This window comes from Drosophila grimshawi, unplaced genomic scaffold (genome assembly GCF_018153295.1).
Source record: "Drosophila grimshawi isolate 15287-2541.00 unplaced genomic scaffold, ASM1815329v1 contig_848, whole genome shotgun sequence".
NCBI lineage: Eukaryota > Metazoa > Arthropoda > Insecta > Diptera > Drosophilidae > Drosophila > Drosophila grimshawi.
Window position 1 is genome coordinate 4,416,832 of NW_025063692.1, and position 16,592 is coordinate 4,433,423.

At 44.3% G+C, this 16,592-nt stretch overlaps 4 protein-coding genes across 5 annotated transcripts; 1 reads left to right on the forward strand and 3 right to left on the reverse strand.

Annotated features, from left to right (window-relative positions):
* The first annotated feature begins 4,961 nt into the window (after positions 1-4,961).
* Positions 4,962-8,464, forward strand: LOC6566230 (dystrophin). 2 transcript variants are annotated; one of them, XM_001991903.3, is made up of 7 exons: positions 4,978-5,359; positions 5,434-5,665; positions 5,764-6,632; positions 7,040-7,115; positions 7,186-7,303; positions 7,406-7,538; positions 7,765-8,464. In XM_001991903.3, exons 1-7 carry the CDS (start codon positions 5,128-5,130, stop codon positions 8,172-8,174), a joined length of 2,070 nt encoding a protein of 689 aa, XP_001991939.1. In that variant the 5' UTR covers positions 4,978-5,127; the 3' UTR covers positions 8,175-8,464. The 2 variants fall into 2 exon arrangements, with proteins under 2 accessions (XP_032594907.1, XP_001991939.1); XM_032739016.1 differs by having other exon boundaries at positions 4,962-5,359; positions 7,186-7,538; positions 7,765-8,405.
* Positions 8,465-8,925: 461 nt separating this feature from the next.
* Positions 8,926-11,133, reverse strand: LOC6566231. Its single transcript, XM_001991904.2, has 2 exons — positions 9,564-11,133; positions 8,926-9,493 (listed from the first exon to the last, which is right to left on the reverse strand). The coding sequence occupies exons 1-2, from the start codon at positions 11,032-11,034 to the stop codon at positions 9,063-9,065; spliced, it is 1,902 nt and encodes a 633-aa protein (XP_001991940.1). The 5' UTR covers positions 11,035-11,133; the 3' UTR covers positions 8,926-9,062.
* Positions 11,134-11,608: 475 nt separating this feature from the next.
* On the reverse strand, positions 11,609-14,353 carry LOC6565818 (serine/threonine-protein kinase Nek1). Its single transcript, XM_001991905.2, has 2 exons — positions 13,729-14,353; positions 11,609-13,483 (listed from the first exon to the last, which is right to left on the reverse strand). Exons 1-2 carry the CDS (start codon positions 14,155-14,157, stop codon positions 11,732-11,734), a joined length of 2,181 nt encoding a protein of 726 aa, XP_001991941.1. The 5' UTR covers positions 14,158-14,353; the 3' UTR covers positions 11,609-11,731.
* A 1,404-nt stretch (positions 14,354-15,757) lies between these two features.
* Positions 15,758-16,496, reverse strand: LOC6565819. Its single transcript, XM_032738706.2, has 2 exons — positions 16,445-16,496; positions 15,758-16,184 (listed from the first exon to the last, which is right to left on the reverse strand). The coding sequence occupies exons 1-2, from the start codon at positions 16,471-16,473 to the stop codon at positions 15,881-15,883; spliced, it is 333 nt and encodes a 110-aa protein (XP_032594597.1). The 5' UTR covers positions 16,474-16,496; the 3' UTR covers positions 15,758-15,880.
* Positions 16,497-16,592: the final 96 nt, after the last annotated feature.

Sequence of the window (16,592 nt, forward strand, 5' to 3'; positions counted from 1 at the left end):
CATACCCTGTCACTCCGTCTGCATGAACAAACGGATCTCAGAGACTAAATGAGTTCGAGACATAATTAGACTATTCGCAGACCGCTAACTGCGCACCGTGCCTAGGCACTGGGTACTAGCATTACTGGCACTGAACACTCCCATTACCGTTAACGAGCAACATGCGAGATGGCTGGCAGCCATCTTGGATTCCTTGCTCCTCAATGTCCACTTGTCGTTGCTATTGCTGTGCACAGACTTCAAGTTGGACACCATTACTGCCCTTTTGTATTCCCTTGTCGAGTGTGGGTATCATAACTTTACCATCAAATAGATGGCCAACAATCTTAAGATATTTATTTAAGAAAATAAATGAAAATGTATATTGAGCCAAAACCTAGTGAACTATAACAACTAGCTTCTTATCTGTCCAATCTGTCCATTCTAAATTAGGGGAAAGGGTATTCAAGCTTCGTTACGTTTGAGATAAATGAAACTTGATTTTGCACTGCTTCCATTTTGGTTGCAGCAATAAAAAATGTAGGGAGTGAAATTGAATGCCTTGGAGCAATTGGAATCTGGTCACCATATAGACGCTGGAATCGCCATAAAGTTTGCGACTTTGGCAAAACGCATTGGGTTCAAAGGAGGCGAGCTTGTTGTGCTTCCTGTGCAACAAACAACAGTAACACAAAAAAATACAAAACACAACTGCGAAAAAAATAACTTTAAAAGTTGCGTTTGCCAGAGGTAACAAAAATACAATGTGGGCGTGGCAAGGCGTGGAAAAGTAGGGAAAGCAGGCACACTCAGAAAAAAGAAACAAACAAAATCTTTTATCTTTCAATTTTCTCAATTTCAATGTAGATTCTGCTTTATAAATCTGCAAACATTGAGAATTTGGGAGCAGTTGGTGAAAAATGGCCAACAAGTTGATAGAAATAAACCGATTGCAATTCAAAACCGGAACCAGAAAATCAAGATTTTTGTAGAACCAGTAACCGGAACTGATATTATTACTAATTAAAATATAATAAAATAATGATAATATATAAAGTATATATGTATGTATGTTCCTGATCAGCATTCATTACCTGATTAAATATAAATAATACAAATAGAAATGTTTAAACTTTTCCTCATATTTGGACAAAAAAAAATCAACGAGATCAGATTACTATAACAAATATCTGTCGAACGGCTTATTAGACTTATAACAAAGTTTAGATGTCGTCAATCATCGCCCAAGAAAACTGTTCTTGCTGCTGTGCATAGTTTTCGCTCAGTGCAGTCCAGCATTGGCTTCATCAAAACATTTGACAACGGCGCTTTTCGTTTTTAATGGCAGTTGCCGGCCAAGTCATCAACATGGCCGAGTTCCAACTGAGCCTTCAACTACTGCCCCACACTCCAGGTCCCTGCCTCTGTCTGTGCCTCAGTCTCTTCTCCCACTCCTCTTTGCTGTTGTTGGGCAACGATGGCATCCCGGCTATTGTTCCTTAATTGGCGTTCTGGCCGCTCGACTCGTTGTGCATACACTCAGAAAAAAACAGCATCACTCCGAGAACTAAAAAAAAGATTCTGTTTCTTAAAAATAATTTCCAAATACAAAGGGAAAAAATATGTTTTAAGATTAGAAAAGCGTTTTCTTTTTTTCTATTTGCATTTATCTATTTGTCTCAAATGTGTGGAGTGCCCCTCGCTTGCTGGTTGCATGTGAATGTGCCTCAGCCTGTGGCAGCACCGTGTGTTGCCGTGTTGCGCATTCGATCACGTTCCACGTCCACGAGCCATTTGCATTCCGTGGCAACATCGCCATTGTCCGTCGAGTCCTGTGCGTCCTGTGAGTCCGGTGTGTTCTCGCCCGTTTTGCGTGAGTCTGTTACATAACAACAACTGCGAAGGGGCACCAACAGTGACAGCCTCATTGTGCAACACAACAGCAGGACACTCATAAAAAAAATCTCCCAAATTGAGTGCCTTCCCACCGAGCTACTCGGTCTCTAAGAGACGACAGACGACAGCTAAACTCTAATATAAAAGCCGAGCCACTAAATTGCATAACTTGTTTCTGGATTCGAAGAAAGGATTATTTCTACAATTTAAGGTTTGCATTTCTACTTTTTAGAAATGTTTTTCATAGCAGCTGATAACAGGTATGGATGTAGCCAAGAAATACCGATCTCTAAAGTTGGATATGTGGGCGTGGCTGATACAAATTATAGAGATGGTTCCTAGGAATATTCCTATCAAGTTTGGTAGCTTTAGCTCTTAAATTGTGCTAGATATAAGCCTTTGAGTGGGCGTGGTCTGAAAACATATATGTGCCGATCTTTGAAAGAGGTGACCAGCAAACTAGCATCCACATTTGGTGACTCAATCAAATTGTTTTTCCAAATATTTGGAAATTATTACCAAAATCAAGGAAAACGTATTCGTTTTCAGGGCACTTTTCATTTTAGGCCGATTTTTTAGCTGAGTGTAGCAGTGGCAATGGCAGAAACATCAGCAAAAGTCGGCAGCAGTGACAAAACTACAACAATGTTGCAAATGTGCAACGCGAGGCAACGTGTGGCACGTCGTCCTGCAGCCTGACTGTGCAACCTGACGCCCAGCGCTGCGGCTGTCCTCAGACTGCAGCTGAGAGACTGAGAAGCAGTAACAACAGCAACAGCAACAGTAGGGGCAACAATGAGGGGCAGCAACAGAGAGAGCAGAGCAGAGCTGAGCAGAGCGGAGGAGGGCTCATTGCATTTATGTTGCATGACTGGCTTAATTCATTCATTTAGAAGACTCTGACAATTGTAGGTGTCGCAACCACCCTTTTGCCACCACCCCTGCCAACTCACTGCCACCCACTCATCTCGACGTTCGACGCAGTGCAGCAACAGACAACAACAGCCATAAATAAAATATGAAATTGCCCAACTGTGCATTGCACTAGTTTTGCTACACTGTCCGCAAATGGGTTTCACCAAATTGTGCTTGATTATGTAACAGAGCAGAGCAAAAGGCATATATATATATATATATATATATGTTCTTGATCCATCTGTCGAACGATCTCAGAGAAAACAAATCGCGCTGATATTTTGAAAATCGACATCATTTATGGATATTGCTGCCTTGATAGAGCCACAAATAACATCAGTTTCGGTAATCGAGAAAAATGTTGAATTTAGCTTCTGAATCCGATTCGGAATTTAAATCGGATCTGATTATTATAGAACATCAAATTATGATTCCTCACTTTTAGATAGTTGGAGATTTATATTTATGTAGACTGAAAAAATCATTATTATTAAAAACTAAACAAATTAAATTAATGAAATTTCTATGATCCTTCTAATAAATTGAGAGTGAAACAAAAAAACAAACTGATAAATTTACTATCTGATTAATACGATAAGTGTCCAAAGTGTGTTTTATTTTTCCAAATATCTGTTTGATTTTTTTAGAGACTGACAGAGATGGGTAAATCGGTTGAAAGGGAAGAAGAATCTATATAATTTGTCAACTTTATGATCAATTTCTAGACGATTAATTTTTGTATACTTTGCGTTGAGAGTATTAGTATAATGTGGTGCCCGATAAGCTTGTTGACTCTATATCAATATGCTCCAATATGCTCTGTGTTTCTGTTTTGATGGGGAGAACAGAGTATAAGAGCTGTATGACAACCAGTGTAGAGCCATTGTGGCACAGACATTGCCAATGCCTGGCTGGGTGGCTGGTTGACTGGTTGACTGGCTGGGCGAATTATTATTGCCTGACGCAGGCAGTTGGACGCCAACAGCGCCAACTACGACGACGACGACGGCGACGACCAATGTGCCTTGTCATTGTTCCCATTCCTGCTCCCCATTGTGCAATGTGAATGCAAATGCAAGTGCCTTTTACCCTTGTATGAGTGTGTGTGTGTGTGTGTGTGTTCGCTGTTGGCATATGTGTGCATGTGTGCTCCATCTTGTTATGGCATTTGAACCATTTTTCGCGTAGGTGCAACTGGGTTGGTCAACAACAAGCTGAGCTGCAACCATTTGTCAGCTTGTCAATCAGCAGCTTGGCTTGGCTGTCACACACACACACACACACACACACACACACACACATACACACACACACACATACAGTGCACATGCATGCATACTTTTTCATAGATTATCATAATGAAAAGCAAGCAATACACAGACACATACAAATACCTTTGCTGATGGAATGTGTTGTGAGAAGAGCTAATAAAAAAAAACGGTGATGTGAAGTTGAAATGCTGATTATGATAATCTTTATTGCAGAGCTTATTATAAGTGTATATTTATTATCTCTTATAGTACAAAGAATATTAACATATTAACAAGAATTATCAACCATTGCCAAGTGCATTTGTTGAATTCCATCAAGAATACTTGATGCCAAATTGCTAAGCAAAAAGAGCTTGATATGCTTATGCCATAGAAGAACATTTGTAAATTTTTTATAATATCCGTTTGTCTAACTGTAAAACTGAACTAAGAGAAAAAGTCTCCCCTCCTAAAGAGAAAATTACACAATTACTATTGCAATACAGAAAAACATTATATATATTTATGGTAATATTGTAAAATTATTCCTTAAAATATTTGATCATCTTATCAATGACCGTTGCAAATGGATCAGCTGATATATTTGAGTTCGATTACGTAAATAAACGATAAGCATATCGATATTATTTTCCTTACCATCCGTGTGAACCGTTTGAAGCGTTGCCAGTAAGAACAAATATATGTGTATTAAAGTTAATATAATATGCATACACCAAATTTATATAAAATGCACAAGTATACAAAATAGATTACTTATGAAATTACTTGACGCACACACACACATATATGGCCTTAGAGAAAATTAAATGCCAAATGCAAGCAAAAATTTAAACAACAACGGTCACATTGCTGGCGTTGGCTGGCATCACTGCAGTGCTGTTAAGCGCGATCGCAACGGCGTTGCCACACGTTCATTTCAAATTTGACTTTTGCGCTAACGAACGTCGTGGAGAACGCATTAAACGAGGAAAACGACGCTGCAACATTTGAAACATACAAATAAAAAGTCGAAGACAGCATTAAAAAATTAAACGTGCAAAGCAAACATTACCAACGACTGCACAATATGCTGGGAGCCGTTGTTAACACACAAATGACAACAATGCGCAATAGCGCAGTCGCCGTCGCAGCCTTGGCAAACAACAAAGGACAACAACAGCAGCAGCAGCAGCAACAACAAGTGGTGGCCTCGAACTTAACTGAGATAATGAGGAAATTGCAAGTGGATTATGGCAACTACAAATACACCGTTTATCGATGTGCCAGCAAATTTGTTGCCCTGCAAAAGATCTTTCACAGTGAGTGCAATAATAGCTGTTATCAGGAATATTAATATTAATAATATGAATATTTATATTTGTATAATTTACAGCTGGCAAAATACCGTACAAACTGGTGCTGGCCATATTGGAACGCCATGGAATGCCAGGAAGTGGCGGCAACTGTAATCTAAACTTGATGGTGCCACCCTTTCAGCTCACCTCGCTGCTCCACGACATTTATTTCGCCTGCGAGAAACTGGGACATTTCACCAAAACTACCAACTATCAGCTGGAAACGGCAACGGCCCTATTGGCCAACTTCTTCTGGAATATCTATGATCCGTAGGTGTATTAAAGATGTATTTATATATATACTCTACTCCTTACCCATCTCATATCCCATCTTTTTTCCGGTTCTGTTTTCTCTTTTGCTAATAAAGTCAGCGTCGCCATTCGATTTCGCTGCTGGAGATCAAGGTTACATTTTTGCTGCTCTGCAAACTATACAGCAGCGAGCACATGATTGCTGACTTTTACAGTTTGCTGGCGGATGGGCGGATCACGCAATGCGTTTCCCGTTACGCCTTCGAACAGTTGCTGCTGACGCTGAGCAAGCTGCTGTCGTATCTGGGCGAATCGAAGGCATATGGCGCACACAATTTGCCAGCAATGCTGGAGCAATGCTTTGCCCGGTGTCATCACGGTGTCGCCGGCCTCGACGAGCAACAGTTTCACAGCCTGTGGACCCAGACACAGACACGTTTCCTCATCTATGGCAATCTGTTGGCGCTGATCAAACGTATCGAGGACACCGAACATTTGATCCATAGCAATTCGTGTGCTGGCTGTCGCAGCGAGCACATCATTGGCATCCGTTTCAAGTGTCAGGTGTGCCGGGATCTGTCGCTGTGCTTGCCCTGCTTTGCAGCAGCGGCAACGCATGTGGCATGTGGCAAGCACGAGGCATCGCATCGCATGTGCGAGGTATTTGTCGAGGATCATCAGCCGCATCCACGTCGCTGGACCCATTATCTGTCTCGTCTGTGCAACTGGTTCGCCTACCACGCCCACAAGACCCAGCGTGCCGATGCCGAGGAGGAGGAGCGTCGCGGCTTCTGCAATGCACAAGAGAGCACAGGCACTGGCAGCGTCAATCAGCCGAGCAATGCCACCGAATTGGCGCCCATTCCAGCCGAGACGCGCAGCATTCGCAGCAATTCCACGTTGCCCATGAAGACGCCTCTCCCTGAGAAGACCATCAATCACCAGCAGCAGCAGGCACAACAACAACCACCACAACAAGAGCTATGTATGTATAGAAAGAACAATTGACTGATAGACTGACTGATTGATCACTTCTGGGCAAACAATTGATTGATGACTGACTATGTTTAGATAAACCACCGATTGATGTCTGATTCACCGAGTAATTTATTGACATATGAACCAATGTATTGGCTAAATGAATAAATTAATGGAAAGAATAATTGATTGACAGACTGACTGACTGGACAAACGATTGATTGATGACTGATAGATTGTATTAACTAATTATTATTGATTAACTGACTTGTCAATTGATAGGCTGACAAACTGATTGACAGAGGTGGATTTTAAATGATTGATTGATTGATTGACTTATGCACTATGCGCAGCTGAAATGATTGACTGACTGGTGTATTATTGACTTGCTTTTCTTCTATAATATTCGAACAGGTTCTCTAACTGGCCTCGCCAGCAATGCTTCGGAGCGTATGCAGTCCATTATCGATCGTCTGCTGCTGCAGAACACGTAAGTCTCCAAAATGTTTCATTAACTTGCTGTTCTCATTTACATTTACTCAACACTTGCCACTCAACAGTAAGCTGGAGACGCAACTGCAACACTTGGCGACCACATCGAGCACACAAATCTCCGAGTTTCTCAGCGCTCATCAGAGCTTCTTGCTGCACATCATCGAGGATATGCGTCAGCTATCGGTTTGTTGCTTTGATTGTTTGATCTGGAAAACAAACACACACCAACATCTCTCTTTCTCTCTCCCTCTCTCTCTCTCTCGCTCGCTATCTTTGTTGTTGCAGCGCGCATCTTCAGCAGCACCGTTGATTAGCTCGACATTTTTGAATTCCAGCACACCGCAACGATTGCCGCTGCCCGTCGGCCAGGCGATGTATGACATTTATGCGCCAGTCGGCGCCAACTTGACACATTCCAGTGCGTAAAATTTATTGATTGACGAGTTGATTGATGGACAGACGATACAGATACTGACTAAATGGCTGCTTAACAGGTCGAACAATTGATTGACAAACTGTATTGTTTGGCTGATTGATTGACTAACTAGACATTATTTAACAGGCTGACTGATTTGACTTACTCAACGATTCTCTGATTATGAGCCAACTTACCAATTATATATTTTTCTCTCCCGCACACACAGTCAACGGGGCCGAGCTGAATCGCAGCTATTTGGAGGCAAACAAATCGGATTACTCGCTGAGCGACATCAGCTTATGGTTTGATCAGCGTCGTTCCAGCATGCAACACCAGCAGCACCAACAGCAGCAGCAACAACCACAGCAGGCTGGCATGCCGCTGGGTGCATTGCTGGAGCAGTCGGTCAATCTGGATGTGCGCGACACGGAAATGGTCAACTTTAGGCTGCTGCTGCACAAGGTCAAGGAGATTGTCGAGGACTCGTACAGTGACAATGCCGAATTGTCGGCGGCCACACAGAATCTGGAGAATGTCCTCGACAACATCATCAAGGGCGAGGAGCAACAGAGACGCAGCAGCTGCAGCGCCAGTGCCAGTGCCAGCGACCGAAGTTCCCAACGTGCAATGTCCTAAAAAAAAAGAGAGAAGAAGAAGAACCATCCATTTTATGCCTTAAATTCAGTTAACTATTACTTAACAAAGGTCTGCCTAGAAATGCTTTAAATTAAGCTAAGTATTTTATATGTTCTAAAACATTGTTAATTATACAAAAATAATGAACAATTGTCGCTTGACAATTTGAGCAATGCTGTATTTTGTGGCATATATCCTGTTTATGTATATGTATATCCTTCAGGATAAACAGTCCAATCACTGATTATTAATATTTAGTTGTTATTTTGAATAAAGCATTTTATACCTAGCGGACAAGACTTGGGCATTGATAAAGTGTTAAGGTTTGGACTTGACTATTGATGCTGATTGAGAATATATAAACTTGATGGAATCGGAGAAGTCTCCTCTCATAGTTACAGTAGAATATAATTGAGCTGCCATAAAGTATACATACATATATATTCTTGACCAACATCACGACCATGTTGAACAATCGATATAATACCACTATATATCATATAGCTGCCATTGGAACAATCGGTCGAAAGACGTGTTTCAAGCTGTTGCTTCGAATTGGACGTAGACATGCAAATCACGAAATTCTGATCTAATTTAATAACGATTAAACAAATTTTAACCAACATATTTTATGCTTGAGGCATTCTAACTTGTTTTAGACCAACTTTTAAGGATGCGTTGCATTTGGGATACGCTAAGGAAATTTGAATACACAGAAAAAGTCAATAACAAAAAACAAAACGTTTCAATAAAATGAACCTAATAATATATTTAAATATTTAAAATATAAATTGATTAAGCAGTTAATTTAGAATACAATCAGTTTGGACAAAAGTACACCAGACTACATGGCACGGCACTGCTGCTGCTGGTTGATTGCAGCTGCGTTTAGCTGCTTATCACAGATATCAGCAAATCATTGGCCATTTCCAGCTGATGCAGACGCCTCTGTTTGCTGGCCGTTGACGCCGCTGGTGCCTGGAATAGTTCGGCTCGGGCTTGCAGCTCATCGCGCAGTGCCGATTCGAGGAGCAGCGCTGCATTTGCCGGACGTCGGCACTCCGCCTCGTGCTCCAGCCGCAACAGCGACAGGTTGCAGTGCAGCTGCAACAGATCCTGCTGGAGACGGCGCAGCAGCAGGCCCAGCTGCGTCTGGCTGCGCGCAAACAGATGCCAGTGCTGGCCAGGCTCATTGTGCAGCAGCAACACCTCCGACGATCGATTATAAAAGATGCAATGATGTGCGCCAGTTGGGGTTAAGCCACAGCTGCCACTGTGACTTCGGTTGTCAAAGACAAAGTCATCCAAGAGCTGCGCAGCTGCAAGCGAAACACACACGAATTGAGTTGAAGGATTCATTCAGCTGGGAGATTCAATGACTGAACTCACCCTCAAGCCCTTGCTGCTCCTGCTCCTGCTGCTGCTTTGTTGGTTGCTGCTGCTGATCCGTCTGGGGCACCATTGTAGCCACATAGCCCCATTTGCCGATGAGCAGCTGCTCGAACTGTGTCTGCTGCTCGACGCCTTGAAACTGCAGTCGCAGCGCGCAATGCGCTGTCTGCGCCATGATCACCGCCAGGAAATCCTGATGAAGTGTTGCCGCCCCAAAGCTGGGCACATGCAGCGACTGCTGCTGCAACAGCTGCCCCACCTTAATGGTGGCCACTTGCAGCTGCAGCTGCCGTACATCATTCGCATCCGCCGCATGCAGCTCGTAGGTGACAAGCAATTGGATCTCCTCCAGCGCCATCAAATCGTCTAGCTGCAGGCGCAGCAGCAACACAGAGCTGCTTTCCGGTGCCAATTTGTGGACGATGCTCGCTGCCGGTGGCCAGTTAAAGCCATTGCTGTGCGCGCTGTGCTCTTCGTAACACGCTCCGAACTGGGCGAATCCATCATAATCCTCCGGCGACTGGCCATCCGATTGCATGGGCAGCTCGTACAAGCGATGAGCATAGTTCAGACCACATCCGGCGGGCAGACAGCAGAGGAGCGGACGCAGTGCGTGCAACGTGCTGCACCGATTGTTGCCCGTCGCATTGGTCAGCAGGGTGCCCAGCACAAGACAATCGCCACAGATGCGTGTCCAGAGATCACCGCAGCGGCGCAACAGCTGCTTCTCCTCCAGCAACGGCGAACGCTGGCCGGGCACGCCGAATGCCAATCGGTCGCGGGCACGCCCAAAATCCAATTCAGTTTGGACACGCTGCGCTTGCAGCTCGGCGCGTGCGTAGTGGACACGCGCCAGCAGACGGTGGAAGCCATCGACTGTGTGTGCACTGCCAGTTGGAGCTGGTGTCTCAGCCGTGTTAGCTGTTTGGAAATTTGTGCGCAATCGTTTGCCGTTTGTAAAATGGAGCTCGACGTGTGCCTGATATTTGATGGGACTGCGCACCAAGCGATAATCCTGTAGATTATCAAACTGGGCGATCAGCAGAAAGGGTGCACCATCCAGCTTGGGTCGCTGCAGGACGAGCAGCTTGTGCCAGCAGCGCAACAACAAATATACCTCTTCATTCAGCCAAACATATTTGCCAATGCTCAGCGGCAGATCCTCGACAGCGTGCAACATGCTGTAGCTTGTCGAATCGCTGCTAATGTCCATCGTCACATCGTCGCGTATGAGGAAGCTGTGGATGGGTCCGCTGTATGTCAACAATTCGGTGGCGAGTTGCATCAAGCCGCTGTCCCTTAGATCGATATGATGCAACAGCACCTTTTTGCGGAACTCGTAGAATTTGAGTTGGCGACTGAGCAGCAGGCTGGATTTTGTTTGCTTCACGTGCAGCTGACTGCAGTAGGCAACTGTGTTGCGCTGCATCAGTAATTCCGGCACATCCTCCTCGATATGCGACAGCATTGCAAACAAACATAAATAAGCTAAACTAGGAAAAGTATTAAAAAAAAAAAAGACAAAAAAAAAACAAAACAAAACAAAAGAGCGCGTTAGAGATGTGCGTGAATTGACTACGTCAGTGTTGCCAGTTATCGATTGACAATTTGCACTGATCGACCCGAAAAAAAGCCAAAAATTATTCAAATTATGTGATTGGTATAAAATTATTATTATTATAGCTTTATCAATCATTTAATTAAGTTAGTTTAGAAAAATAACAGAACAGATCTGTCCGATAAGTGACCAAAGCGGCACACCGTACTGGGCTGCCTTCTCATATATCGATATACAATTTCGATAACTACGTCATCGATCGCCAATGCGCTGCTACAGCACAAATTCAATTTAACGGTCAGTTTGGTTGTTATCTAAAAACACCATTTATTTGATTACATGTAAATTGCACAAAGCGCAAGTATTTTCTGACAAATAATAATTGCTTACCAGCTAATAGCATACATGAAAAACGCATACTTAGGAACAAGGCAGTTGCATACAAAACATAATATATATATATATATATATATATATATAGAGGAAAACTGAAAAAAAAATAGATATACATATGTCTAGTTTACGGAACTTATTCCAGATCACAAGGCGGGCCACTTTGAGTGCCCCCTCTCCAAAAAAAAATACAAAATGAGACTCGAAAAATAATTCAAATTAACATTTGTTCGCGCGAACCCGAACCGGAGCCGAATAACAACGGCTTCGCCGGCTGCACCATGGAGCGTCGCAAGCGATTCCGTTGCATGCTGGAATTGCGTTCGCGCACCGATTGTCGCAACTGCTGGCGACGTGCGCCTGCAACGGGGCCGACTGCATCCTTATCAGCTGCATTCATCGCTGCCAGCAAATCGAAAGCAGCACGTTTTTGCTCCTTTGTCCACATGTTGGTCAACTGTTGTTGTTGTTGTTGTGCTGATTGTGGCTGCTGCTGCTGTTGTTGTTGTTGTGTGGCAGGCAGTTTGGTAGCCAGAGGTGCACGTCTTTGCTTTTCTTGCTGTTGCATTTGTTGTTGTTGTTGCGGCTGCGCCGCTGTCTGTTTGACGCTGCTGCTGGACACTTTGGCTGCGCGACTGAGTCCAAACAGCGATAGTATCGATTTGCGGCGCGTGCTGGAAGCGTGACTATCGCCAGACTCAGTGCTGGACACGCTCATTTGCATGGGCAACACAACTGGAACGGGAACGGGAACGGCAGCTGCAGCTGATTTGCTGACTTTCGCCGGCGACTGGAATGTGACTTTGCGCAGCGTATTGTTGTTGTTGTTGTTGCTGTTGTTGGTAGCGAGGAGCTGCTTGGGCGCCGTGAGCAAAGCCAGATTCATTTTGGCTACCGTTGGCGATGTGTCATTCAGTTCGATGCTGCAATAGGTATCGTCGTGACACCGTATTGCAGCCGGACGTCGCGGCGGCACGGGCGGAATGGATGGAGCAACCAGGCGGCAAGAACATTGCTGCTGCTGCTGCTGCTGCTGTTGCTGCTCCGCCTGCTCCAGCTTGTGCAGGAGTTGCCTTTCCAATTGCTTGAGGCGTTGCTCCTCCGCTTCCAGTTCGCTGGCACGCTGCTCCAGCAGCGATTCCTGTGCGCGTATCGCATGCAATCGCTGCTGCAGTGCATCATCGAAAATATTTTGGGTTATGCGACGCGGACTCGGCTCCCGTTTGATGCTCTCGTAGAGAGCCGGATCCGATTGCTGTAGCTGCTGGTGCTGTTGCTGCTGTTTGCCGTTGGCAAAGATGCGCCGCTTGGCGGAGTAGAAGAGCTCGCTGCGCAAGTCCGGCGTAAAGACGCCCGTAACACTCAAGCGTCGCTGGCCGTAGCCCTCATTGAAGCTATACTGCTCTGTGAACACTGTGCTCGACAGCTCTGGGCTATCCGGAAAGAGTTTACCCATGCCGGGCACATCGAACTCGTCGCCGGCATCGACGAGTGTTGGAAACTGAGCGGATATCTCATTTATATTCCGCACCAGCAAGGGATGGCGTGTGATCACCTCAATGCCCGGCCGTTGTTCATGGTCCACGGCCAACATATAGCCAATTATCGACTGCAGATCCTTGCTATAAACGTCCGGAATGCGACTAAACTGGCCGTGTGCAATATTATCGGAGAGTTGGGCAAATGCCCGCCCCCGAAACGGTGGACGCAATGCACACAGCTCATAGATCAGACAGCCGACGGCCCACACATCGCTCTTCCGATCGTACTTCCGTCCCTTGACTAGTTCCGGACTCATATAGTGCGGTGTGCCCACAAACGAGGCGGCGAAACTCTGTTCCCGTCGCAGGACACGCGCCAATCCAAAGTCACCCAGTTTGACATTGCCGGCAGCATCGAGGAATATATTCGCCGGCTTAATGTCCCGATGCAGAATGGTGCCATTGGGTATTTTATTGTGGCACACCTGCCAGACAAGAATCGAGATCGAGAACGTTAACGAATATATATATATATACCATTAATGCCAATTAATTATATACTAAATTTATAAAAACAATTCTAACTTTAATAGACATTTAACTATAAGTAAAGAATTGTTTAATTATTTCTATTATTTCATTTCAAAAGTGCTGCTATATTTTGTTTTCGTTTATATTCTTCAGTTTTTTTATTTTGACCCCAACTGTGTAAATGTATAAATAGACATACCTGCAGGGCACGGCACAGCTGGAAGAGCACACGCCAAATGTAGGGTTCCTCGAACCGTTGGCGTTGCGTCCGTGCACGCTGAATGAGCTGGGCAAGATCACCGCCGTCACAGCACTCCATGACGATATATATGGATTTGGCTTCGCGGTTCACCAAATGGTGATAGTACTGCACTATGTTGGGATGCTGCAGCTGGCGCAGCACACTGATCTCCGAGATGAGCGACTCACAACGCTCATCGTCCAGGTCGTCGTAGTTCATGCCCTTCCACGCGTACAGGACACCAGTGGTTTTGTCTTTGACCTTGTAACAGGTGCCAAAGGCACCGTTGCCCATCACTGCGAGCACTTCATAATCCTGCAGCGTTTTCTTTGCAAATTCTGGCGACATTTTTGTTGCGGCCTCTTCACTGTTTCTATCCAAGCTCATGCTGAGGCTGCTGCTGATGCTTCTTCTTTTACTTCACTTTATGCGCGCTGTGTTTCGTTGTGTTGTATCTGCCTTGAATGCCGAAAACTAACTGATCTCATGGTTAGTTTGATGGCTTTGCTTTGCTCCTGCAAACGAGTTTCGGCAAAACTCACACACGCACACATACACATATATATATATGCGCACCCACATACACAATATTACCTGCGAAACCTGCACACTACCAAACAAGTGTCGTTGTGTTTGCTGCCTACGCATTAGAGATGAGCAACAATGTCACTGCGACTGTTAATCGATCACAGTGAATATATAAAATGTACACACAGATGTACCATTTGCAGCACACATATGGCAAACGGTCATGCCAAAGTGAGTGAAACGGCGCACACTTGTATCAAAGTGAGCGAGAGAAAAGTTGTACCACTCTTCACAAAACTGAAGAGTCGCAGTGTAACAGTGTTCTACCAAAAATCACAATATTGCTGCTCATCACCAAATGCATATCTTGTTACGTTCCTAGAAGGCAAAGAGAGAGAGAGAGCGAGAACAAGAGCGAAAGAGACAAACACTTTGCAAATCTTGCACGCTGTGTTGTTGGCGGCGCAGTTGCCTTGAGTCTGTGTACAAAATAAAAACCGTTGGATATTTTAAAGGACAAACCGTCCTTTGTGGCGCAGCACGCCCGCAATTTGAAACAATTTTCGATGCCTGTTGCCACACTGACCATAAAAATAAATTACTTTTCTGGCATTGGCATTTCAATTTGTCTGCGAGTGCGTCTGTTATTTCGCTCTGTGTGTGCGTTTGCGATACTCTAGCGGATTATGTTACACACACACACACACACACACACACGCAAATCAAATTTCATTTGCAGATGCGCTTTGCGCTTAGTTAATGTGCATTTGAAATATTGTATCATGTTTTCATTAAGCAGAACACGAACTGCTTGAAATTCTAACGGATTTTGCGCCTCAAATACCCTGTTCACAAAAAGAAAAACGGGCATATTGTGGTAGTAAATTATTGTCTGGCAAATTTTAAGTTTTGGCATTACAACACATACAAGTTAATGTTTACGGAAATATTTTTTTTTTTTCAAGTTTTATGATCGTTATACTGCAGCAACAGAGTATTGGCACAGTCGGTAAATCGCGACCGCATTGGCTGTTCTTTTGAGTGCTGTCTCGCTCGCACTTCAGGTGCAAAAACGATGCTAGCCCCGATTTTCGTGGGTATTCTGAATGTGTGTGTGTGTGTGCTATCTCTCATGACCCAGGTTCAGGTAGAGATGGGACTGGAGAAACGAGTTATCTCCGGCTTATCGTTGGGCCGTGCGTTGATGGTTTTATGGGTTTTCACGTGCAAAGCAAACAATGGTCCAGGCGAACCAACGCAATCCTTCATAAATAAATAAATCAAGCATAGACCATCGTCGAAGGGTGTTTTACAGCGACCGCAAAATGTTAGCTCAGCCAGATTAGTTTGTTGGTTGCTTTCGGCTTATGACAGAGGTACACACAGCTACACAGGTAAGTGCATAAGGCACAATTTGCAGATTCTACGTATGCTGACGTCACAGCTAGCGCAATGTGTATTCTAGTTTAATGGATTCTGATGTGATTTTCACACAGCCATTTTACCGTTTATTTGAAACGACAGTGATAGCAAGACAAAAAAAAATAAAAGAAAAACATTGTGAATGCAAACTTAATGCTAATCACCAGGATGGCGGCTTGTCCTCGGAGCCAGCGGGGCGAGCGTACAATGCCGACTTGTCCCGGAACATGGACATGCGTTCCGTTTCCTTCAGATCCAGAAAGTGTCCAATCGCAAAGCCAAGAAGTGGAAGCGCTGCCCACAAGGCACGTTTATCCAAACCGAGCACCATTTTGTTGCTCTTCTTGTTGTTGTTGTTTTGTGTGTTGTTTAGCTTTGACTTTTTAGCGCTGCGCTTTGAGCTTCCCGCTGCTGTTGGCGTTTCCAGTCGCGTGTGTGGGACCAGTCTGCGTAGATGGAGCCGACTGCAACAGTTGGAAAGAATATCACTGCACCGTACTTTCGCGCCAACTGCGTTATTATGCTACTGCCCATATGAAGGTGTGTGTGTGTGTAAACTGTAAACAAAAACCAGAACAACAAATCAGACATGCAACACGACAATTGTTAGAAGGCCGTCTTTTATTTTTTTTCTTTTTTGTTTTGTTTGTTACGTAATGCAAATGCAAGCAATGGCACTGCCAATGATATTAACGTGTCTGTGCAATGCAAAACAACTGCTTACTCAGTGTGCACACAAGACAAGTGGCACATTCGTTTCCAATAGTTTTTAGGTGGTGTTTAATGCAGCAAATTTTGCCAAATTCGTTGTTATTGTTGTTATTACCTTACGCTTATGCAAACGCCTTGCCGACTAGAGATGTTGACTACGT